This window comes from Sceloporus occidentalis, unplaced genomic scaffold (assembly GCF_023333645.1).
Source record: "Sceloporus occidentalis isolate IW3139 unplaced genomic scaffold, rSceOcc1.0.p SCAF_155, whole genome shotgun sequence".
NCBI lineage: Eukaryota > Metazoa > Chordata > Lepidosauria > Squamata > Phrynosomatidae > Sceloporus > Sceloporus occidentalis.
Window position 1 is genome coordinate 346,482 of NW_028317135.1, and position 24,815 is coordinate 371,296.

The following is a 24,815-nucleotide window of genomic DNA, read 5'->3' on the forward strand; positions in this document are numbered from 1 at the left end:
CCCGTTGCCAACCACTCGCCGGAACAGACGTCACGCTGCCAACCACCCGCCGGAAATGATGTCATTCAAACGAGTCGGAAGATCGTTGCTATGTACGGCGGGAAACGGAGTTCTCGGCGGCGTGATGACGTCAGCAGACCCGCCCTACTTCCTTATCAGGCTGTTCAAAAGGCTCTGCTGTGGACTGTAAATCCCATCAATCTGAGCATTCGGATCAGTAGAGTGAATCGGTTCATTTCAAGTGATTCATTGAAATGAATCGATTCATGAACCGATTCATCGGTTCACTCAATGTGACTCACAGCAATTCCTGCTTCACCAATTCAATGACTCAGTTGAGAACAGCTCTGGCTTCAATGCATTTAATGATTAGAAGTAAATGTAATTACACAATACTTCCACAGGATGGTGCCATCAGTTGTCTAAATGGGGGAGTCACTGGCTTCATGCAGGGTATCTGGGGTCCCCAATATCTAGGGGGGTCACGGGCTTCATGGAGGGCATCTGGGGTCCCCAATATCTAGAGGGATCACAGGTTTTATGCAGGGTATCTGGGGTCCAAAATATCTAGGGGGGGGTCACTGGCTTCATGCAAGATATCTGAGGCCCGTGGCTCTGGGTATGTGGCCCTTGCTGGCGATGCACCCCTGTGTTTGGGGGTCCCCACACCTAACGGTGCACATGGGAGTCCAGCTGTTTCACAGCCGGTTTGAGCAGCTCCAGCAGACCCTCTGCAAACACATCCCGCCCTGGCGACACCGCCATCCCGTTGCCAACCACTCGGCGGAATCGACATCACGCTGCCAACCACCCGCCGGAAATGATATCATTCAAACGAGTCAGAAGATTGTTGCTATGTACGGCGGGAAACGGAGTTCTCGGCGGCGTGATGACGTCAGCAGACCCTTCCTACTTCCTTATCAGGCTGTTCAAAAGGCTCTACTGTGGACTCTGCTGTGGACTGTAAATCCCATCAATCTGAACATTCAGACGTCAGTCTCCCCCAGAAAAAGAAGATATGTGATGGAGTGCGTGACAGAACTGTCCATCACTGGGGCCCCTGGAGAGGACTGAAAGCAAGCCTGCTACCCACAGATTATGGACCCTGTCTCCCTGCCCTGGCGAGTGGGACTGTTGTCCTCACCTGGGACCCAAACCGTGCTCCCAGACTGAACTGGCCCCAGTTCAGTCTTCTTTTTAAAAGGGGAGATATGTGACAGAATGACCTGTCATCTTGTAGTGGTCAAGGTAGTCAGAGATGGCTCCAGTCTGGCTGCCAAACAGGCAGGAACTCCATTGTGTTGACTAATCCCATTAACAGGATTGCTGCCTGGGGAGATTCAGTAGCTAAAGGGGATGAAAGGTTGGGTTGTCTACATGTACCTGTTTATCAATGTTATTTTATGTTAATAAGGTTCTGTGGCTGTATCAGTCTATGTTTTACTACAATAAACTGTTCATTCCTGGTGTACTCAATTCAAGGTAGTTGTGTCTACTTATTGGGTACACATAGCAGGGTTCCAAGGTGCGCATGCTGACTGGTGCTGGAAGTGATTCCGGGGACAACAGGAGGATACATGTGGGTGATCTCTGGGAGTTACTACAGCTCTCTTGGTGAACCTGTTACACGGTTCATTTCAAGTGATTAACTCAAGTGAATCGATTCATGAACCGATTTATTGGTTCACTCAATGTGACTCACAGCAGTTCTTGCTTCACCGGTTCACTGACTCTGGCTTAAATGCCATTTAATGATTTGAAGTAAATGTAATTACACAATACATCCACAGGAGGGCGCCATCACTTGCCTAAATGCCACTTAATGATTAGAAGTAACCGCAATTCCCCAATGCATCCACAGGAGGGCGCCATCACTTGCCTAAATGCCACTTAATGATTAGAAGTAACCGCAATTCCCCAATGCATCCACAGGAGGGCGCCATCACTTGCCTAAATGCCACTTAATGATTTGAAGTAACCGCAATTCCACAAAGCATCCACAGGAGGGCGCCCTCAGTTGCCTAAATGCCACTTAATGATTTGAAGTAACCGCAATTCCCCAATGCATCCACAGGAGGGCGCCCTCAGTTGCCTAAATGCCACTTAATGATTAGAAGTAACCGCAATTCCCCAATGCAGCCACATGAGGGCGCCATCACTTGCCTAAATGCCACTTAATGATTAGAAGTAACCGCAATTCCCCAATGCATCCACAGGAGGGCGCCATCAGTTGCCTAAATGCCACTTAATAATTAGAAGTAACCGCAATTCCCCAATGCATCCACAGGAGGGCGCCATCACGTGCCTAAATGCCACTTAATGATTAGAAGTAACCGCAATTCCCCAATGCATCCACAGGAGGGCGCCCTCAGTTGCCTAAATGCCACTTAATGGTTTGAAGTAAACGCAATTCCCCAATGCATCCACAGGAGGGCGCCATCAGTTGCCTAAATGCCACTTAATGGTTTGAAGTAAACGCAATTCCCCAATGCATCCACAGGAGGGCGCCCTCAGTTGCCTAAATGCCACTTAATGGTTTGAAGTAAACGCAATTCCCCAATGCATCCACACGAGGGCGCCCTCAGTTGCCTAAATGCCACTTAATGATTAGAAGTAACCGCAATTCCCCAATGCATCCACAGGAGGGCGCCATCAGTTGCCTAAATGCCACTTAATGATTAGAAGTAACCGCAATTCCCCAATGCATCCACAGGAGGGCGCCATCAGTTGCCTAAATGCCACTTAGTGGTTTGAAGTAAACGCAATTCCCCAATGCATCCACAGGAGGGCGCCCTCAGTTGCCTAAATGCCACTTAATGGTTTGAAGTAAACGCAATTCCCCAATGCATCCACAGGAGGGCGCCCTCAGTTGCCTAAATGCCACTTAATGGTTTGAAGTAAACGCAATTCCCCAATGCATCCACAGGAGGGCGCCATCAGTTGCCTAAATGCCACTTAATGGTTTGAAGTAAACGCAATTCCCCAATGCATCCACAGGAGGGCGCCCTCAGTTGCCTAAATGCCACTTAATGGTTTGAAGTAAACGCAATTCCCCAATGCATCCACACGAGGGCGCCCTCAGTTGCCTAAATGCCACTTAATGATTAGAAGTAAACACAATTCCCCAATGCTTCCACAGGAGGGCGCCCTCAGTTGCCTAAATGCCACTTAATGATTAGAAGTAAACGCCATTCCCCAATGCTTCCACAGGAGGGCGCCCTCAGTTGCCTAAATGCCACTTAATGATTTGAAGTAAACACCATTCCCCAATGCATCCACAGGAGGGCGCCCTCAGTTGCCTAAATGCCACTTAATGGTTAGAAGTAAACGCCATTCCCCAATGCATCCACAGGAGGGCGCCATCCCTTGCCTAAATGCCACTTAATGATTTGAAGTAACCGCAATTCCACAAAGCATCCACAGGAGGGCGCCCTCAGTTGCCTAAATGCCACTTAATGATTTGAAGTAACCGCAATTCCCCAATGCTTCCACAGGAGGGCGCCCTCAGTTGCCTAAATGCCACTTAATGGTTTGAAGTAACCGCAATTCCCCAATGCATCCACAGGAGGGCGCCCTCAGTTGCCTAAATGCCACTTAATGGTTTGAAGTAAACGCAATTCCCCAATGCATCCACAGGAGGGCGCCCTCAGTTGCCTAAATGCCACTTAATGGTTTGAAGTAAACGCAATTCCCCAATGCATCCACAGGAGGGCGCCCTCAGTTGCCTAAATGCCACTTAATGGTTTGAAGTAAACGCAATTCCCCAATGCATCCACACGAGGGCGCCCTCAGTTGCCTAAATGCCACTTAATGATTAGAAGTAAACGCAATTCCCCAATGCTTCCACAGGAGGGCGCCCTCAGTTGCCTAAATGCCACTTAATGATTTGAAGTAAACGCCATTCCCCAATGCATCCACAGGAGGGCGCCATCCCTTTCCTAAATGCCACTTAATGATTTGAAGTTACCGCAATTCCACAAAGCATCCACAGGAGGGCGCCCTCAGTTGCCTAAATGCCACTTAATGATTTGAAGTAACCGCAATTCCCCAATGCTTCCACAGGAGGGCGCCCTCAGTTGCCTAAATGCCACTTAATGATTTGAAGTAAACGCCATTCCCCAATGCTTCCACAGGAGGGCGCCCTCAGTTGCCTAAATGCCACTTAATGATTTGAAGTAAACGCCATTCCCCAATGCATCCACAGGAGGGCGCCCTCAGTTGCCTAAATGCCACTTAATGGTTAGAAGTAAACGCCATTCCCCAATGCATCCACAGGAGGGCGCCGTCAGTTGCCTAAATGCCACTTAATGCTTTGAAGTAAACGCAATTCCCCAATGCATCCACAGGAGGGCTCCCTCAGTTGCCTAATTGCCACTTAATGGTTTGAAGTAAACGCAATTCCCCAATGCATCCACAGGAGGGCGCCCTCAGTTGCCTAAATGCCACTTAATGATTAGAAGTAAACGCAATTCCCCAATGCTTCCACAGGAGGGCGCCCTCAGTTGCCTAAATGCCACTTAATGATTAGAAGTAAACGCCATTCCCCAATGCTTCCACAGGAGGGCGCCCTCAGTTGCCTAAATGCCACTTAATGATTTGAAGTAACCGCAATTCCCCAATGCATCCACAGGAGGGCGCCATCACGTGCCTAAATGCCACTTAATGATTAGAAGTAACCGCAATTCCCCAATGCATCCACAGGAGGGCGCCCTCAGTTGCCTAAATGCCACTTAATGGTTTGAAGTAAACGCAATTCCCCAATGCATCCACAGGAGGGCGCCATCAGTTGCCTAAATGCCACTTAATGGTTTGAAGTAAACGCAATTCCCCAATGCATCCACAGGAGGGCGCCCTCAGTTGCCTAAATGCCACTTAATGATTAGAAGTAAACGCAATTCCCCAATGCTTCCACAGGAGGGCGCCCTCAGTTGCCTAAATGCCACTTAATGATTAGAAGTAAACGCCATTCCCCAATGCTTCCACAGGAGGGCGCCCTCAGTTGCCTAAATGCCACTTAATGATTTGAAGTAACCGCAATTCCCCAATGCATCCACAGGAGGGCGCCATCACGTGCCTAAATGCCACTTAATGATTAGAAGTAACCGCAATTCCCCAATGCATCCACAGGAGGGCGCCCTCAGTTGCCTAAATGCCACTTAATGGTTTGAAGTAAACGCAATTCCCCAATGCATCCACAGGAGGGCGCCATCAGTTGCCTAAATGCCACTTAATGGTTTGAAGTAAACGCAATTCCCCAATGCATCCACAGGAGGGCGCCCTCAGTTGCCTAAATGCCACTTAATGGTTTGAAGTAAACGCAATTCCCCAATGCATCCACAGGAGGGCGCCCTCAGTTGCCTTAATGCCACTTAATGGTTTGAAGTAAACGCAATTCCCCAATGCATCCACACGAGGGCGCCCTCAGTTGCCTAAATGCCACTTAATGATTAGAAGTAACCGCAATTCCCCAATGCATCCACAGGAGGGCGCCATCAGTTGCCTAAATGCCACTTAATGATTAGAAGTAACCGCAATTCCCCAATGCATCCACAGGAGGGCGCCATCAGTTGCCTAAATGCCACTTAATGGTTTGAAGTAAACGCAATTCCCCAATGCATCCACAGGAGGGCGCCATCAGTTGCCTAAATGCCACTTAATGGTTTGAAGTAAACGCAATTCCCCAATGCATCCACAGGAGTGCGCCCTCAGTTGCCTAAATGCCACTTAATGGTTTGAAGTAAACGCAATTCCCCAATGCATCCACAGGAGGGCGCCATCAGTTGCCTAAATGCCACTTAATGGTTTGAAGTAAACGCAATTCCCCAATGCATCCACAGGAGGGCGCCCTCAGTTGCCTAAATGCCACTTAATGGTTTGAAGTAAACACAATTCCCCAATGCATCCACACGAGGGCGCCCTCAGTTGCCTAAATGCCACTTAATGATTAGAAGTAAACACAATTCCCCAATGCTTCCACAGGAGGGCGCCCTCAGTTGCCTAAATGCCACTTAATGATTAGAAGTAAACGCCATTCTCCAATGCTTCCACAGGAGGGCGCCCTCAGTTGTCTAAATGCCACTTAATGATTTGAAGTAAACACCATTCCCCAATGCATCCACAGGAGGGCGCCCTCAGTTGCCTAAATGCCACTTAATGGTTAGAAGTAAACGCCATTCCCCAATGCATCCACAGGAGGGCGCCATCCCTTGCCTAAATGCCACTTAATGATTTGAAGTAACCGCAATTCCACAAAGCATCCACAGGAGGGCGCCCTCAGTTGCCTAAATGCCACTTAATGATTTGAAGTAACCGCAATTCCCCAATGCTTCCACAGGAGGGCGCCCTCAGTTGCCTAAATGCCACTTAATGGTTTGAAGTAACCGCAATTCCCCAATGCATCCACAGGAGGGCGCCCTCAGTTGCCTAAATGCCACTTAATGGTTTGAAGTAAACGCAATTCCCCAATGCATCCACAGGAGGGCGCCCTCAGTTGCCTAAATGCCACTTAATGGTTTGAAGTAAACGCAATTCCCCAATGCATCCACAGGAGGGCGCCCTCAGTTGCCTAAATGCCACTTAATGGTTTGAAGTAAACGCAATTCCCCAATGCATCCACACGAGGGTGCCCTCAGTTGCCTAAATGCCACTTAATGATTAGAAGTAAACGCAATTCCCCAATGCTTCCACAGGAGGGTGCCCTCAGTTGCCTAAATGCCACTTAATGATTTGAAGTAAACGCCATTCCCCAATGCATCCACAGGAGGGCGCCCTCAGTTGCCTAAATGCCACTTAATGGTTAGAAGTAAACGCCATTCCCCAATGCATCCACAGGAGGGCGCCATCCCTTTCCTAAATGCCACTTAATGATTTGAAGTTACCGCAATTCCACAAAGCATCCACAGGAGGGCGCCCTCAGTTGCCTAAATGCCACTTAATGATTTGAAGTAACCGCAATTCCCCAATGCTTCCACAGGAGGGCGCCCTCAGTTGCCTAAATGCCACTTAATGATTTGAAGTAAACGCCATTCCCCAATGCTTCCACAGGAGGGCGCCCTCAGTTGCCTAAATGCCACTTAATGATTTGAAGTAAACGCCATTCCCCAATGCATCCACAGGAGGGCGCCCTCAGTTGCCTAAATGCCACTTAATGCTTTGAAGTAAACGCAATTCCCCAATGCATCCACAGGAGGGCGCCCTCAGTTGCCTAAATGCCACTCAATGGTGTGAAGTAAACGCAGTTCCCCAATGCATCCACAGGAGGGCGCCCTCTGTTGCCTAAATGCCACTCAATGGTGTGAAGTAACCGCAATTCCCCAATGCATCCACAGGAGGGCGCCCTCCGTTGCCTAAATGCCACTCAATGGTGTGAAGTAACCGCAATTCCCCAATGCATCCACAGGAGGGCGCCCTCCATTGCCTAAATGCGTTTACTTCTAATCATTAAGTGGCAATTCCCCAATGCTTCCACAGGAGGGCGCCATCAGTTATGTAAATGGAATTTTTGTAATTACACGAGATGTCGGATATCGCGTGGCCGTTGAGTGGCTTCGTGAAAGGTTATTATATATTAAATTTGTATTAAGTAGCGCTTCGTGCTGCAGCTTGCCAGGTGTGGATTGTGGAATCAGAGGAGGGATTAGTGTTCTTATTATAAAGTGCCAGCAGTCACAAGCCTTCAGGATCTCCTGCGAGGAGCACCGGTTTGGGCTCCGGTGATGTTTATAACCTTGCGGCAGCCACCGCCAACCCTACTACGTGTGACTGCGGTTTATTGGAAGTTATACTCACATAATGCGCATGCACTGAGGCCCCTGCGTCCAGTCCCACAGTTATAGCCCCTTCCTACACATCGTGGGCGATTACACACCAGGGCAGGTTTTTGTTTTGCCCTCTTCTACCACGAGGTGGCAATTTAAAGCGTTAGACAGGAAACGGCCATTAGTATTGTTATATATAGCACCATGATATTGCGCAGCGTTTTACAATCACTGCGTCCAGGCTGCAGGGGGTTCCCTCTGCCCCTGATCCCTCCCGTAAGATGCAGTTAGGTCAGCGGTCAGAGGTTTTACCCCCACCCCCCGGGCAGTCACCCTCGCTGGGATAGGGGAGTTCATCCTATTACCCTCTATTACACGCTGTGTTGAAGAAATGACATCATCCAAACATACGATACATAAATATTTTATTAGAAGAGACTCAACAGTACGTTCTCGGTATAAAAGTCTGCAGCGCCGCGCATGGGCTGCTGGGTCCAGGAGATTTGGCAGAGTTTAGCTTTTGGCTTCGTGTTTCTAAAATGATAATCCGGAGCCGCGCGTCCTTTTCTAAAATACACATCTGACCGCGTCCATACGTGATCTGAGTTTCTGCCGCGGCACTCATTGGCCCCCCTGGAAAGTATAACAGTGACTGAGGTAGCCACGAGCCGTCTAAACGGCGTGAAATCAACCCTTTCTCTGCCAGAGGGGAGAGATCCCATGGAGGCTAAATGGTTAAGTGCTTGGAGTCTTTTTGTCCCTCATAAAGTATCTCCAAGCATCATTCCAATAAAACAAAGTAGCCCGCCCGATGCGCCCAGACCGCTATTTTCCTTGGCTCCTCCTAACATCGCGATGACCCACATAACACCCCACTTCTGGTCTCCGGCAGCACCGGGGATGGACTCTCGGTGGAGGCGATCTCGTGGCGTCTGCGGTAGGCAGCAGATGAGTTCCCTGCTACGATGAATAATGGTATGGTCCAGACCCGCTTGCGGTTTGCGGGGTCTTGTAAGGTGGGTGGGCAGCTCTGTAACATTTGCCTCCTTCTACCTTGTAGGAGGCAGTTCTAGTTCACGGAATTGGGGTCTGCCATGGGCAGCGTGTGGAGCACCTCGTCCAGGAGCTGTAGGGCGCGGTGCAGGTGGACCTCGATCCAGCATGGGGTCTGCTTGATACTTTGCCTCGGGTAGTCGGGACCCCAGCCTTTGACAAAACTCAGTCGCAGGATGCAGAGGCGCCGCAGATCATCCACGCCGATACCCGCTGCAGCTGACAGACCTGGGGAAGGAACCAGAGCTGGATCAGCAAGCTCTCCAGCCCAGGGGGGGGGCAGACCCCTCCATGTGCCAAGGCCTCTAATTACCGCTCCCAGCACCCAACCTCTAGGACCTCTTACTACTGCAACACGTCACCCCCCACGGGCTATGCACATTGTTGGAAATATTGCCCTCTGTGGTCCGGCCGCCGGGTCCATCCCCACCCCATACTCACTGACAGCAGGTGCAATTCCTCCCACGGAGCCTGGGCCAGGGATGGTTCCGGCCACCGCTGCCGCCTGCGCAGCTGCTGCCGCCTGTGCCGTGGCTGCTTGCTGCTGCATCTGGCGGTGGCATTGCCGTAGGTCAAACACCTGGAGAGGAATGGAGGACACATTCAGGAGGAAGGCTTTGCTTGGACACCAATCACAAGGAGAGGTGAAACGGCAGCCAGAGGAACGTTACCTTTATATAAGCTCCAGGGTATATTTTATGAACGGCGTCCCCCGGGGCCCGTCCGGCTTCTCTGTCCAGGTAATAACTCTGAACAAACACCGCGTGGTCGCTCAGACATCTCATCCAGACGTCCCCCTCACCCCGGCACTCCAGCTGTACCCCTTTACCAATGTGCAACCTGCCGGCAGGGAGTGCGTTATACAGAGATCAAAACGCGGACCCCCACACTGCCTCCCAGACGCCCCACCGCCTCACCTCGCTCGCTCGCTCGTTTCGGTGCGATGGACGTTTGAAAGCTGACCCAGGCAAAACCGGTCGCCTCCGGAGGGGTCCACGTAACCGTCCACCGTGACCACTGGGCAGTTCGCGGGGACTTTAAATATTTCTCCCACTTGGACATCCATCTCGAAGTAGGCAACGGAGCACCAGAACTCAGGGCCTGGGGACAACAAAAGGGTTACAGCTTGGTGTCCTAGAAGACCCCCGCCCCGGACAGCATGCTGCAGGACCCCCTTACCTGGGTGGTTGGAGACTGGGTGCTGGTACGGCTGGGGGCTCTGATGGAGCGGCCCTGAGAATACGTCATAGGACAATCAGAAAAGGAGGAGAACATAGAGACGTTATCTATAAGATATATATATTACTCACAGTACTGGTTGGCATGGTGGAGGGGCGGCTGTTGGTTGCCCCTGGTGTTCTGCTGCGGTGGGTTGGGGGAATATGACGCGGTGCTGCTTCCTGTCCAAGAGGCTGAAATGAGAGCCACCAAAAAGTAACGTTTAAAAAAGATGAATGCGCACGGCGCGGGGGTATAGGACGGGCACGGCGCGGGGGTATAGGACGGGCGCGGGGGTATAGGACGGGCGCGGGGGTATAGGACGGGCACGGCGCGGGGGTATAGGACGGGCACGGCGCGGGGGTATAGGACGGGCGCGGGGGTATAGGACGGGCGCGGCGCGGGGGAATAGAATGCACGCGTATGATGCCACTCACCGTGGAATGGCTGTTTTGGAGGAGACGGGTACCCGTTCTGCTGCGAGTTCTGGACTGGAGTGGAAGGGGGTGATGTGGACATCATCTGCTGGTGGGTGGGGGCAACTTGGAGTCCATCACCATGTGTGAGTGGGACAAGAGGGCAACCGGGAGCCACTGTGTGAAAAAGACCAGGTATTAACCAGCAGTTATGGGACCGCTAGCCGGGTCCTCCTGGAGATCTCCTCTATAGAACCGATTACAATACTCTGGGAGGGAGTGGATCTTGCCAGGGATCTATAAAGCGGGTCACTAGATCTCTGGTCAGAATGGGCGTGAGTGAGAGGAGATACCTGCAGGCGAGTGGGGCATGTTGGGGTACATGCCGATGGCAGTCTGTGGGCTCTTGGGCATTGGCAGCGGCTGTCTGTAGGACTCTATAGAGGGCATGGCCGGTAGCGGAGCCCGTTTCATGGGTGGCGGGAGGTCCTGGGACGACGAGAGGCAGGAGGCGGCATCCATCTCGCACTCGGGGGTATATTCTTCCTTGATGGAGCGGCACGGGGTACTAGCTGCGTGATGACAGAAGAGATGACGTAGAAGCCGCGATCGCCCCCAGAGGCAGAGAGGTGCAGACAACAAAACAAATATGGAAGAAAGACGGGCAGGAGTAAGAGAGAGACATTTACAAACCGGAGGGCGCGGGGCGAGAGGGGGTACAGCTGGAGTCTGTAGGACATGCCTGCCCCAGCCTGGGGCACAACTCACCAGAGCTTGGGATGGTCAGCCCTGAAACACAAAATACCGTAAAGAACAACAATCAACGCCTGGTACCCGAGCCCATCGCCGCCGACCACTCGCCGCTCACTCACCGATGCCGGGGGACACCACGCGCTCGTAGTGATAGGGGTTGACGCACACGCTGTCGTACTTCAGGTCGAATGCAAACTGACAGAACTTGACGTGTTTCAGCTCGTTCTTGTGCAGGTCCGGCCAGCGCCACAGCCGGGCGTAAATAACGTGAGGGAAGCCTTTCCTGCCCGCCACCTGGACGACAGGGGCAAAAAGGGCATGAGCCGCGTATTCACGTTTCTGATCAGTGGCATAACCTGGGGTCACGGGGGCTTCCCTGTGAGAGGCTATACAGCTTACAGACCCCCCACCGACGCCAATGCCAGGAGAACCCCGGATCACTCATAGTATACAGCGGGGAACCCCCTCCTTAGGGTTACCTGGATTAACACCCGGTTGGCGGTGCCGATAGCTTATACCGGACAGAGCGTTAGTGGCAGTCCCCGTGGGTCAGGCAGCCTTAGTGGAGTGGGCGCTCGCACGTCTGGGGCGGAGTACACGCCTGCAGGGCTGTCTTCCTTAAAACTGTTTATAGAAGCTTGAAGTGCCTGCTCCTTCCCCCCTTCTCCCTGGAGGCTTCTCGGCAGACAAAACACCCCCCCCCCAGTCCTTCCAGACAGTGACTCATCAGCCGTCGGCCCAGTTGCTAATTGGAGGCTAGGACTCCACGCACAGAGCCTAGGATACCGGGGTATGGGGTGACATGGGGGGGTTACAGGGGCAGAGAATGAGCAGGGGGGGTGAGAAAAGGGGCAGAATGCAGAGGAGGTGGTGAAGCCTGGATACATGCAACACTTAGGGCTGAGGTTTGGGGTAACAGAATGAGGAGGAGGGGTACTGGAGATCTGGAGCAAAAAGCACAAACAGAGCAGGGGGGTAACAAGAGCAATTTACCCCTAACAAACAGGATGAGGGTGGAAAGAGGAGGGTTAAAGCATGTGCCAGACCCCGTGCCCAGCATGGCGCCCGCGCGTACCTGCAGCCTCCCGTCCAGCGTGCGTTGGATGGTGACACACTTGCTGGGGTGCACCCCGTTGGTGGTGATGGCTGTGATGAGCGAGTCCAGCTCATCTTTCTTCTCCTTCAGCTTCTTCACCAGACTCTCGATGGCCCTCTTGGCAAAGCCCTCGTTCTCCCCCCCCTGCCGGTGGCACATCAGGCTGTGCACAATACTCAGACAGGCATCGTTACTGTTCGGGGGGGCCAGGGACATGGCCGGTACCTCCTGCAAGCAAAGGGTGAGCGTTACGCGGGGAACTCGCCTGCTCCCCCAAACCTTCTGCCGCTCCCGTCCAGAAAAACACCCCCTGTGGGGCAGCTTAACCCACTATGCACCAAGGAGGGAGAACAGCCCGCAGGAAGAGGCATTTACGGCTGCTTTTCCACTGGGTCACCTGGGAAGGGGGGCTTTCAGAGATCAAGAGAGGAGATCTAGTCCACAGAGCTGACAGTCTGATGGGAAAGAACCCAGTGCCGGGACATGAAAGTAGTTGGAGGTGGAAGAAAACACCCCAAATGCAACAAACACAGAGGGGGAGAAGAGCTGGAAAGACAAGGGGCAGATGGGGCAGCTGACAGGACCCAAAGAGCAAACACTGATCCACAGAGCTTACAATCAAGTGCTTTCCAGAGAGAAGCCCAGAACCCTTTTCTACAGATCCTAAAAGCCGGCAAGGAAAGGATTTTAGTGTTTTCAGATTCCGGGAGGTGGGGCAGGGATCCGAGGAATGCGTTTCTGGGAAGGGTGTAGGGGGGGAGGCAGCACGACGGCCGACAGGGGCCACCTGGGCAACTTCCAGCCACCGGCACTGGCCACGGGCTAAAAGCAGATGCCCCACTCGCCAGCCATTCTACAGACTGACCGAGCTGCCCCAGCTACCATGTAGCATAATCTACATTCCTCAACCTGGCAATACCCAGGGGCCCCGGCACATGTATGTATCCATATGTCAGCTTCTACCAGTTACCACCTCTCTGTGGGCAGCCTTACCCAGTCTGGAAGTCCTTCCCCAAATATCTCCTCATGGCTGTAGATGGGGGACCCCAGGTCTACCCCCAGCAATGTCATATCAGCCATCCTACAAACCTGCGTTAATAGGACAAACAATTACCCCATCACCCCAGGGCAAAAAACCTGCATCAGCCTTAAATACCCCAAAGAGCCATCAGGTGAGATCAATGAACCTCACGCAGCAGCAGGCACGTTAACCAGCGAATGGCTTAACACAGATCCCTGCAACTAGCTCATGGGTATAGATATATCATATAGACTACAACTCCCATCATCCTTCACCAGCAGTGGTTGTACTGCAACCACAATCATCCGTCTCGTGCTTATGCACACCCACTGCTATGTTCTAACCATCAACTACACCGATTCCTAGGAGACAAACTTCCATTCCCATCATCCTCTGCCACTTGTTGCGCCAAACCAGTGTTTATAATTCCCACAATCTTCCCCAAGTGTTGTTGAAATCACCCACAGTGCTCCTCAAGCTGCCATCACGGCGGTGCCCTGCTGAGCCTCTGAGTGACTACAAGTCCCATTATCCGTTGGCAGATTATGGGACTTGCAGTTTGTGCAGAGATGCCAGGGGTCGGGCTGCCATAGTGAACGGGTCCATTAACCCTTCAACTCCCCTAGTTTGCATCTCCTGCCACAGGGCACCGAATAAGAAGGGGGTAATAAGATGCAGAGACGGGGAGAAACGAGAAGTTTGTGTAGAGGGGGTACAGACACCGGGGGGCAGCAGAAACTGGGGCAAAAGCAGCTACAAGTGAGCAGGGAGGGCACCTAACCCCAGACAGTGTGCCTGTCGGGGCAGATCGCACGCGGGTTACTCACAGTTAGGGCAGGAGGCAGATCCGAAGCTCCTGAGCATCCTCACCCAGCCAGGCCGGAGACTGCTCCTCCCCCAGCACGCCCCACCCCGCACCGACCAGGGCGGGGCTACGGCAGCACACGCTCCGCCTCCTCCAGCGCGCACACACTCAGCAGCTCTCACTCCCGGCGAGGCGGCCTCACCTACCTCACTCCCTGCTTACTCACTTTCCCCATCACTCATCTACACCACCACCTGCTCCTCTTCCGCTCTCCCCACACACTCCCAGCTCCACTCACGCACTCCCACTGCTTCCTTACACACCACCTGCTTCTCTTCTACTCTCCACCCACACTCCCGTGTGTCACTCACACTCCCGGCTAACTAGTGAAGCGTACAAAGCAGATTGAGGCAGTTGATTTTTTGTCTATAAGATGCCAACCAATCACAAGAGCCTGGGTCCTGTTGCATTGGAGTTTGTGGGGTAGATTGTTTAGCAGGGGGCCGCTCATTCACGGTGAAACTCCGGCTGTAACGAATCGCAGGCATTGTGTGTAATGAGGGGGCAGATGGCAGCAGCGGGTGTTATACAGAGGCCAACCACACACTACTGCCCAGATTCCGGCCCCCGGGCACAGTCACCTGTCCTCCTACAGCTGCAGACAGTGCCATCTTGTGGCCAATAGAGGGAACTACACAGAACCAAAGGGTTACCTGCTCAGGGGCTGCGTCATTAACAGATCGTTTCCCCAGAAGGGCCGGCGCAGAGGAACAGGCAGGCTTCTCTTGTGAAGAGGTTTGTGGGGGCGATCACGTAAGGGGTACATTTTCCCAGTTTCGTTAATCCCCTGGCATAAGGCGGCCCAAGCTGTAGGTCACTGCTAACACTTCGAAGGAAATGAAGGCACGGAGCCGGCTTCGCTCAGACTGGAAAGTTTTAATGGTGGCCGCGTTAATACACAACGCCATGTGTGTCAAGAACGAGACGATATTCTCAGGCTGAGCGCCACAAGAGCTTCACAAAACAAAACTGCTACGCCCATCGCCCCGTTTCCTTCTGCCCCCTCCCCCCAGAAACCAAAACAAGTGAGCAGGAGGAAGATGCAACACAAAACACCCAAAACATGTAACACGCTTCCAGCTGCCGTGTGAACAGACACGGGGCAGATAAAACCAACGGCCTCCGGCCCGGCAAGTGTCTCTGGAACTCGACCGCAGGACAAGGTGCCAGGCGGTCTCGGTACATTCAACATTTAATATAAAACAAAACAAAAACTTCTAGCCGTATCAAAATGTAAAAGGAACTCTAAAAGGAGGAGGCGGCGAGCGCCAAAAAGTCCGTCCCCAGCTAAAAGCGCACCCAGGTCAGTCGTTGGATTCCGGGTCGGCTTGCGCCATGTAGGCATCCAGCTCCGCGTCAAGGTGGCCTTTGGTTTTAGACATGTAGGCGTCCAGCTGGTTGTCTAACTGTTCTCGGGTCAGGGCGGGACGCACCGCTCCCCGTCCTCTGCCCCGTCCTCGGCCACGGCCAAAACCTCCCCTGCCACGTGCCACGGCGCCTCCTCTGCCTGGAAAGAGGAAAGCAGGGTTAGTGAATAAGGCCAATTCTCACTTCTGAGAGTCACTTTCATTCCCGTTCAGGAGGACCCTTTGGCATCACACACGGCAAGAGTGCCGTCTTCAGGCGTACTCACCTCTTCCACTCAGACCGCCACGACCCACTTGGCCGCCTCTCATCAGGCCCCGAGTAGCCATGCCTCTGCCCCTGATTCCTCCCCGCCTCAGGCCCATCCTGGTGGCACCTCCGCGGCCTCTGAGACCTTGCCCTGAAGACAGCAAAGACAAGCGTCAGAAAGGCGATGATTCTTGGCCTCGGGCTACCACAGCTTACCCGCGGCACGCTACAAACCTCTAAGAACCTGAGCGCCCCTCTGCATCCCTCTGCCGCCACGAGCAATGCGCATCACTCCCCTGTGGGAGCCCCGGAGTCCCACTCCGCCACCTCTTATACCCATGGCTCCACGGGCAAGACCCCCCACGGGTCTTCCTAATCGCGCCTGGATATTGCTCTTACCGAGACGCTGCTTTAAGCTCTAAGAAAAGAAAGTAGAATTAGTCACAAAACACGAGTCCTGCTTGCGCATGTGCAGCCCCGAATTGCTCCAGAGTGAGTATATCCCTCAAACCCCAAACTTGCTGAACCCTGGCAGGGATCAGCTGCCCTCCACTCAACCCGTTATACGCTATCACGGTGGAGATTCAGGCGCATCAAGTGACCCCAGCCTGCCCTTCTCTGAACCCCCTTTCCACTCTGTCATATCGGGTCCATGTATACCCGTGTGGCCACCTTAAGAGACCACCGAGGGCCCACAAACACACGCAAGCTGCCACACACTAAGGTCTGACTCAGCTAAGAGTCAAGAACTTTCCCCCAGGGACAGACGGACGTCTCGGCTCCAGAGGGGAACAGCTGAGGGAGCCCAATACGTATTCTATCGCACGCACCCCCCCCCCAAGCAAGCATGGATACAGCAGGTCCCGTATTTAAAGACTGATATAGTAAATTAGCTGGCCCATTGTATACACGCACACACCACACACGTCTATGTTACGCAGCCGTTAACCTTTGCTTTAAATGACTCGCTACGTAACTGATGTCAAGCAGCAGTGGCTCCAGATGCGGCTCGAGGCTCTGACGCCTCTAAACCAGACTGAAAAGCTCTGATCTTCCTCACTATGGATTACGTGTTATATAGCTGCAGTACAAAACTCTGCAAGTACGACACACCTGAGGTTAAGCAGAAGCAGCCATATTCCAGTATATGGAGCCACAGAGGGTACATGTAGCACAGTCTAGAAGACAGGGTTATGCCAAGTGTGAAACAAGTCCCTGATGTCAAGCAGAACGGCGCCGGTCTCGTACGGACCTTCTGTCTGTCTCCAGAGCTGCCACACTAGCCAATGTCTACCCAACATCTTCCCTCTCAGTAAAGAGACTTCCTCCCATCCCACCTCAGCCTCTGACCCTCTCGTTTTTAGGTTTTGCCCTTTTATTCTATACATTTGCAACAGGGCGGCATTACTCCTTCCGCTCCGTCCAACGAGCGCCGCGAGGAGCCTTCGAGACGCCTCACCTGCTTCAGCTTTAACGCGGCTTGGACAGACGGCCTGCTCTCCATCTGCTGGGCCAGTCTTCGGTTTCTAGCACTGGCCAGGTGCTGCTGTTGCATCGTAGCCCGGATATTCACTGGCACCGGCTGTTTGTTCTTCAGCAAGTTAGTGAAGCTTCAAGGTCGAACAAAATGGGGGCAGGGTTTAATAAACTTTCAACATACACTATCTTGTACCTCTAGCCCCCCAGAGGTGGGCCAGATGCCATGAACACAATTGTGTTTGGGTGGTACGCATCTCAAAGTGCGACTCAGCCTCCACATTTCAACTAAATCACAGCAACAGAATCCAGCAGCCAAGGGAGCAACAAAGAGAAGACGGGGCAGCAGGGGAGAGGAAACAGACGATAAAACCAAAATGTTGGCGCCAGAGATCTATTACAGTATGGAGCAGAGGAGGGTGGATGTCAAGAGGGGTAGAAGCAGCTCCGGGTTCCAGGTAAGGGCATTAGGAGAACACCGTGTATTGGAGAGCCTCAACATGCATGTAAATCTGATATGCGGCGAGAACATTCCTCACACCTGGACGGAGTGACGGGGTTTTAGGTGCCGGAGTCTCTATCCAGATGAATTCGCACTCACAGGTAACACTCTAAAGAGACGATGAGACAGACAGGAGGTAAAGAGGAAGGACAGGCAAAGGGGGTGGATGGAGGGTGAAAAGCATTTGCCTCTTACAAGACCCTAGAACAAGGTTAAAGGGTCTCTGGACAAGGAGAGTGTCCTGCATCATGCCTCTTACAGCACTGACCACACCGGAGCGCGTCGGCCTCGGACACGGCAGCAGGCGTCACGCAGCACGGGTAACATGCTACCAGGCTGCACTCATGTAAGACACGTGGAAGAAAAGGGAGGGCGTGAGGCCTTCTAGAGCGGGTGCCGTGGTGTAATTAGCACCCGGAAACACGCTAGCAAACGCTACATTGTCACACGGCCTGTTACCAACGCGTGCCACGGCTGCCGTCGGCAGCGAGCACCAGCCCTCGTGTCAGGTGCTGCCCTCTGGGGGCCACGCTGGGCACGCTCTACATATGGTATGTTACGAGGTGCTGTGGGGCTTCCTCACCGCTCATTCAGGGACAGCTTGGTGGTGCTCTTTAGCACGACTTTAGATGCGGACGGAGCAGCCATCTTGATGTCTGGAAAACCTGGAGAGAGAGAATTCATGTTAAGATACAAACGGGAAGGCGGGATAACTGCCCCATCCCCAGAGCTTCTACACAGGCCAGGTACCGGTCATACATGACACGGAGCGCAGGCAAAGACCACCCACATACATGTCCTGAATGGCACGTCGACCCCACACTACCCCCTCCATGCCTCCCACAGACGAGACCCCAGCGGGCTGACGGCTTGCACCCCAGACTGGAAAGCATGATATGGTGGCAGCACCGGACACAAAGCCCCCAATAAACCCTACCCAGATTACCCCATAACCCCCCTCCTCCCGGGCCCCGCTCCCTTACAACCTGCCCCAGATAGCGCACGTTAAGAAGGCCCAGATAATACCCCGCATGACAAAAGCCCCCCCTTCCCCCAGGAAGCCGGAGAATACTCTGCCCCAGCCCGACTACCCAATGCCAGAGGCAGGGGTGAGTGCTGCCCATCAACCCGACTCCCCAACCGGCCGCGGCAGATACCTGTGTCTCGGTGAACTGGCTGCTACTCGCCCCCCGCCAACCCGCTACCACAAAATGGCCGCGATCACCGTAAAATGGAGAGGCCCGTGACGTCACTCCACGCCCCTTCTCAGCCTCGCTCTCAAAACGTGAGGTTACCATAGAGACAAGCGGTCATCGTAGGTGGGGAAGACCACCCACAAGCGACAGCAGGCCACCACCATCTTCGTAGAGGAAAGGCCACGCCCACACCCACTGACCCAGCTGCTGTGAACTGCAACTCCCATCACACCCATCCTGCCAAAGACGTGCAACAGGTGACGGGTCCAAACAGGGGCATCACATCAACCCCTCCCAGAACAAAGGCTGGCTGAGCATGATAGGCACTCTTCCTCTAGTTCGTAAGCTCGTTTGAGCAGGGCCCTCCTCACGTGTTGTCTCTGTTAGTCAATTTGTTATGTTACATACTACGTGTTATGTCCTGTCTACCCACTGTACAGTGCTACGGAATTTGATGGCGCTATATTAAACAATAAATAATAATAATACCTCTCTGTAGTTCCAGGTATCATTCCTAGCCGTATATCTGAGCATCATGGCAGTATTAAGCATAATGGTATAACTGCCCTGTGTGAATCGTGCGTGGGGTAGGATCTGTGTTAGAATGAACCCCGAGCGTCTGTTTGCCCCGCACCATGAGGTTCATGTGCCCATTTATGTGGCTATTTGCCCCGGATAGGCTTCCTGTCCTCAGGCCGCCTGCCATCTGACGTCTCCATCTCTGAGCCGCATCGTCACTTGCAGCTTAAATCCCATCAACACCTTCCATTTCCCACGGCCGCAAAATCTACTCACGCCATTCACACGCATACACGGCATACGCCCCCGGCTGGCGGGGGAATAAATAAGACAGCGGGGCCGGTTCCCGTCTTTCTGATTATTTATTTGGAGATGGGGTCACATGATTCTTCCGGCGGATCAGGTGCTCTCGCAGAAGAACGTGTTACAGGCCACGGTGAGCGAAGCCACCAGGATGACAAACTCCTGAAAGTCCACCTCGCCATCTCCGTTCTCATCCAGCTCCCTCAGTATCTTGTCTACGGACGTGGCGTCCTTCTGGGTCTGCGGAGGGACGGGGGGGTTATGCCGGGGGCAGGTGGAGAGAACACGCGGTATCACAGCAAGGACTAAAACCCCCATCACCCGTATCGCACCGTCATTAAAGCCTCCGTTCCACAGATGCCCTATTCTGTTTCTATGGTAACAGGCATCGGCGCCTGCTTTGGTATCGTATGACAAGTAAGCGTTCCCTGCAAAAATCAGGAATGTGGCGGAATGACACTTGATTCCGGAATGATCTCCGGGAAGGGTTTGTGCGTTCAGCGGTGCCAGGAACGGCGTCATGTATGAAAGCCTTAAATTCAGCAGAGAAGGTGGAACGGCTGCTTTAAAAACGTCACTCTTATAAGTACACGGGGGCCCCTGGGCGCATGCACAAACCCCATGTCTCTCACCTCCAGGAACTCTCCGAGCTCGTTCTGCAGAAGGTCCCTCAGCTCCCTCTTGCTCAGCTTGTGCTTGTCCCCTTCGCGTGACGAGTACGTGTGGAAGACGGAGATCAGACTCTCCATAGCCTCTTCTAGCTTCGAAGACATCTCTGCTCGACCTCGCTTCCGGCTGAGCGCAGATACCTGGAAAGAAGGGTGAAGACAGCTTGGTGTGAGACCCCTGAATAGGAGAGAGACCCCTTACTAAATGATACAGAGTAGCAGAGCGTCACGGGGCTTTAAAACATGAGACATCCCTTCCAGAAAGCAAAGCATGGCCTGGTTCCCTGTGACCGAAGAAGAACGTTTTCACCCAACACCCAGACCACGCGTGGGACGGAGCGCTAAACATCACAACATGCAAGGAGGCAGCCGTGACAGACATGTCCCACACCTGAGTCCTCACAGCGTGAGAATGGCCCCGATACAGACTGTGATCAGCACTCTGCTGGGCTCCTGCCCCCCCCCCCGGGGTATCTATTAACTCCCAATCAATGAGAGCTGCCCGTCTCCGGTGTCGCTGCTCGCATTTCCACCTCTGTGGATTCGTGGAACGTCTCCATGGTGACTCCGGTTACCAGACCCCGGGATAGAAAATTGTGAAGAAGGTCTGTGATGTTGGGGCCAGAGATTGTAACCCAATTATAGTGAGACAGATCACGCACTGCGCTGATCCCAACTCCTCACTGCGCTGATCCCAACTCCTCACTGCGCTGATCCCAACTCCACACTGCGCTGATCCCAACTCCACACTGCGCTGATCCCAACTCCACACTGCGCTGATCCCAACTCCTCACTGCGCTGATCCCAACTCCTCACTGCGCTTATCCCAACTCCTCACTGCGCTGATCCCAACTCCTCACTGCGCTGATCCCAACTCCACACTGCGCTGATCCCAACTCCACACTGCGCTGATCCCAACTCCTCACTGCGCTGATCCCAACTCCACACTGCGCTGATCCCAACTCCTCACTGCGCTGATCCCAACTCCACACTGCGCTGATCCCAACTCCACACTGCGCTGATCCCAACTCCTCACTGCGCTGATCCCAACTCCTCACTGCGCTTATCCCAACTCCTCACTGCGCTGATCCCAACTCCTCACTGCGCTGATCCCAACTCCACACTGCGCTGATCCCAACTCCACACTGCGCTGATCCCAACTCCTCACTGCGCTGATCCCAACTCCACACTGCGCTGATCCCAACTCCTCACTGCGCTGATCCCAACTCCTCACTGCGCTGATCCCAACTCCTCACTGCGCTTATCCCAACTCCTCACTGCGCTGATCCCAACTCCTCACTGCGCTGATCCCAACTCCTCACTGCGCTGATCCCAACTCCACACTGCGCTGATCCCAACTCCTCACTGTGCTGATACCAACTCTCTAGATACTGTACAAGTTCATACAATTTTGGGCAGGGTCTTCCATTGTACCGCTAGACTGTAAGCTCCTTGGGACAGGGTCTACCATTGTACCGCTAAGCTCCATGGGAGACAGGGTCTTGTTGAGTCACGCGCCATACATGTTTAATATTAGTAACACAATCCTTGGGGAGGGGTATTTGTCCTTGCCAGTAAATAATGAATATGTAATCTTATAACACTGCTGCTGCTGTATAAATTAATTACAGGCGGGCGTTGCTAGTAAGTTATATACAGTATATATATATAAGTCTAAATTGTCTCAATAATATTGATAACATTGCCCTCTGCTGGCCGTCTCTGTGCACTGCAGCATGTTTTCTTCTGGAAAATCCCACAAATGACTCAATCTTTCTTGCCCAAGAGCCCACTGTTCAGTCTCCGGCACCTTCCCCGCCTCGAAACCTCCCGAAGATCCTGTCTGTAATCGATTGGGAAACCTCCGCGCTGAATTCACCCTTTTATTAACTTTGGCTGAGAGAATTTGTGGCAGAGAACGTGTCCTGATTGCCACGTTGGTGGCAGCTATCGTGCCACAGATCTGTTTCCATCCCTGACCTTATCAGAGTCTAGTAAAATCAGGTTATTTTCAAGGCTATTTCCCCCAAATATTGAATAAATCTTCCCGTTTCCTTGTTCATTAGCCATTATCCGCCTCGGCTGAGAGTAAAGGATTTTATTAGCCGGCCGCCATGTTTACATTTGCTCCAGGTCTCTAGCTTCTTACCGGTTGATTTGTGTTGGACTATCTGCCGTTCATCATCATTAGACGGGCACCATAAGATCCCACAGTACCGGTCGTGACCCACGTATGCAGACTCATGGCACATGGGGCTCTGGTTCACACATAAAGTAGTAGATCCCTGGCATTATCTTCCAGCAGAGGTGGAGGGTGGCTGTGCTGACATCCAGGTGATGTTTAGGTGCTGTGAGCTGTGCTGTGATTGGGACAGAATGGGTTAACTTCACACTCCCTGTCGGTTTTGGGATCGCCCAAGCCGCAGGCACACAGACGAGGGCCGGCCGGTTGTGCAGGCTTGCAGCCAGCCCCGGGTGAACACTGGGGGGCTGTTTGGGTGCCAGGCCCTCTGGGTGGGGTAGGGTAGGGCAGACACGCGGCTGTATAACTCACTCTGTAGGAGGCTGTCTCACAGAGTGGTTGCTGTGAGGAATCTGGTAAGATACATGCTAACACCTTCTCTCCTGGGCGGCTCATCCCTGTCTCTCCGCTGTTCAACTTTATTCCAGTTTTTGATTGTTTGATTGTTTTTCCAGTCTTTGATTGTAGGGGGTACTTTTTATGGAGTAAATATGCAAGGAAACGTCCCATGAGCTCTTGAAGCCTCAGAGGTCTCTTTTTCAGGCGGCTGATGTGACTCTGTGTCTCTTTTCCATTGGCCTGTGGCTAGATTCTCTCTCCTCTGTCACTCCCTGTGTCTCTCCCCAGCAGTGAGATGGCGACTGCGCAGACAGAGACGGAGAAGGCCATCGTGACCGTGGTGAAATGCTTCTATGACTACGCCGGAGCCGACGGCAAGCGAGAGACCCTCACCCTGCGCGAGTTCACTGCCATGGCCAACAAGGAGTTCCCGCAGCTGATGAAGGTGAGAGGTGGCCACATGGGCTTATAACATTACTACTAATAATACGACCAATAACATTACTAATAATACGGCTAATAATATTACCAACAATAATACAAACAATAATACTAATAAGACTAAAAATGTTACTAATAATACTAAAAATATTACTAATAATAATAACACAATTATTAAATCAGTGAGATGCTCCTGTATAATGTATAGTTAAATCAGTAATATGTCATATATAATGTATAGATAAATCAGCGAGCCGCCCCCTGTATAATGTATAGATAAGTCAGCGGGCCGGCCCCCTGTATAATATATAGATAAATCAATGAGCTGGCCCGCCGGTATAATTAAATCAGTGAGCCAGCCCCTGTATAATGTATAGTTAAGTCAGTGAGGCGGCCCCCCGTATTATGTACAGTTAAATCAGCGAGTAATAGAAGCCCCGCCCTCTCCCCTCCCTGGGGGCGTTGCCCGCCATGTCCGTTAACGGGGAGGGTTTCTCGTGCAGGACGTGAATCTGAAGGAGAAGCTGCAGGAACTGGATGTTAACGACGACAACGAGATGAAGTTCAGCGAATACTGGAAGCTGATTGGAGAAACGGCCAAGAACGTGAAGAGGGTCATCAAACGCCAGTGAGGCCAGTGCAGTGCGCGGGGCGGGGGGGACGCAGTGCGCAGGGGCGCAGAAGCTGCAACAGCCAATAAAAAACAAGCTCCCTGAAAAACACCTCTGCTGTCATAATTTCTCTTATCACAGGGCACGGTGCGGGGTACAGACTGCGGTACACAGGGCACGGGGCTGGGCACAGAGTGGGGTACACAAAGCACAGTGGGGGTACAGATTGGGGTACACAGGGCATGGTGGGGGTACAGATTGGGGTACACAGGGCACGGTGCGGGGTACAGACTGAGGAACACAGGGCACGGTGCAGGGCACAGACTGGGGTACACAGGGCATGGTGCAGGGCACAGACTGCGGTACACAGGGCACGGTGCGGGGTACAGACTGGGGTACACAGGGCACAGTGCGGGGTACAGACTGGGGTACACAGGGCACGGTGCGGGGTACAGACTGGGGTACATGGGGCACAGACTGGGGTACACAGGGCACGGGGCTGGGCACAGACTGGGGTACACAAAGCACAGTGGGGGTACAGATTGGGGTACACAGGGCATGGTGGGGGTACAGATTGGGGTACACAGGGCACGGTGGGGGTACAGATTGGGGTACACAGGGCACGGTGTGGGGTACAGACTGGGGTACAAAGGGCACGGTGCGGGGACAGACTGGGGTACACAGGGCACGGTGCGGGGACAGACTGGGGTACACAGGGCAAGGTG

At 53.0% G+C, this 24,815-nt stretch overlaps 3 protein-coding genes across 6 annotated transcripts; all 3 read right to left on the reverse strand.

Annotated features, from left to right (window-relative positions):
- Positions 1-8,826: 8,826 nt before the first annotated feature.
- LOC149280439 (SMAD family member 4-like) lies at positions 8,827-13,313 on the reverse strand. Its single transcript, XM_089500438.1, has 12 exons — positions 13,287-13,313; positions 12,273-12,521; positions 11,317-11,491; positions 11,213-11,233; positions 10,798-11,016; positions 10,466-10,621; positions 10,121-10,222; positions 9,990-10,043; positions 9,728-9,911; positions 9,482-9,650; positions 9,252-9,390; positions 8,827-9,038 (listed from the first exon to the last, which is right to left on the reverse strand). The coding sequence occupies exons 2-12, from the start codon at positions 12,507-12,509 to the stop codon at positions 8,827-8,829; spliced, it is 1,668 nt and encodes a 555-aa protein (XP_089356564.1). The 5' UTR covers positions 12,510-12,521; positions 13,287-13,313.
- A 2,170-nt stretch (positions 13,314-15,483) lies between these two features.
- On the reverse strand, positions 15,484-18,419 carry LOC149280440 (chromatin target of PRMT1 protein-like). Of its 4 annotated transcripts, none has more exons than XM_089500536.1 (5): positions 18,355-18,419; positions 17,253-17,403; positions 16,121-16,211; positions 15,828-15,938; positions 15,484-15,680 (listed from the first exon to the last, which is right to left on the reverse strand). In XM_089500536.1, exons 1-5 carry the CDS (start codon positions 18,417-18,419, stop codon positions 15,484-15,486), a joined length of 615 nt encoding a protein of 204 aa, XP_089356662.1. The 4 variants fall into 4 exon arrangements, with proteins under 4 accessions (XP_089356662.1, XP_089356661.1, XP_089356660.1 ...); XM_089500535.1 differs by having other exon boundaries at positions 15,813-15,944; positions 16,028-16,211; XM_089500534.1 differs by having other exon boundaries at positions 15,484-15,686; positions 15,813-15,944; positions 16,028-16,211.
- Positions 18,420-19,885: 1,466 nt separating this feature from the next.
- On the reverse strand, positions 19,886-20,562 carry LOC149280441 (protein S100-A1-like). The gene is made up of 2 exons (XM_089500526.1): positions 20,422-20,562; positions 19,886-20,029 (listed from the first exon to the last, which is right to left on the reverse strand). The coding sequence occupies exons 1-2, from the start codon at positions 20,560-20,562 to the stop codon at positions 19,886-19,888; spliced, it is 285 nt and encodes a 94-aa protein (XP_089356652.1).
- Between the last annotated feature and the right edge of the window lie 4,253 nt (positions 20,563-24,815).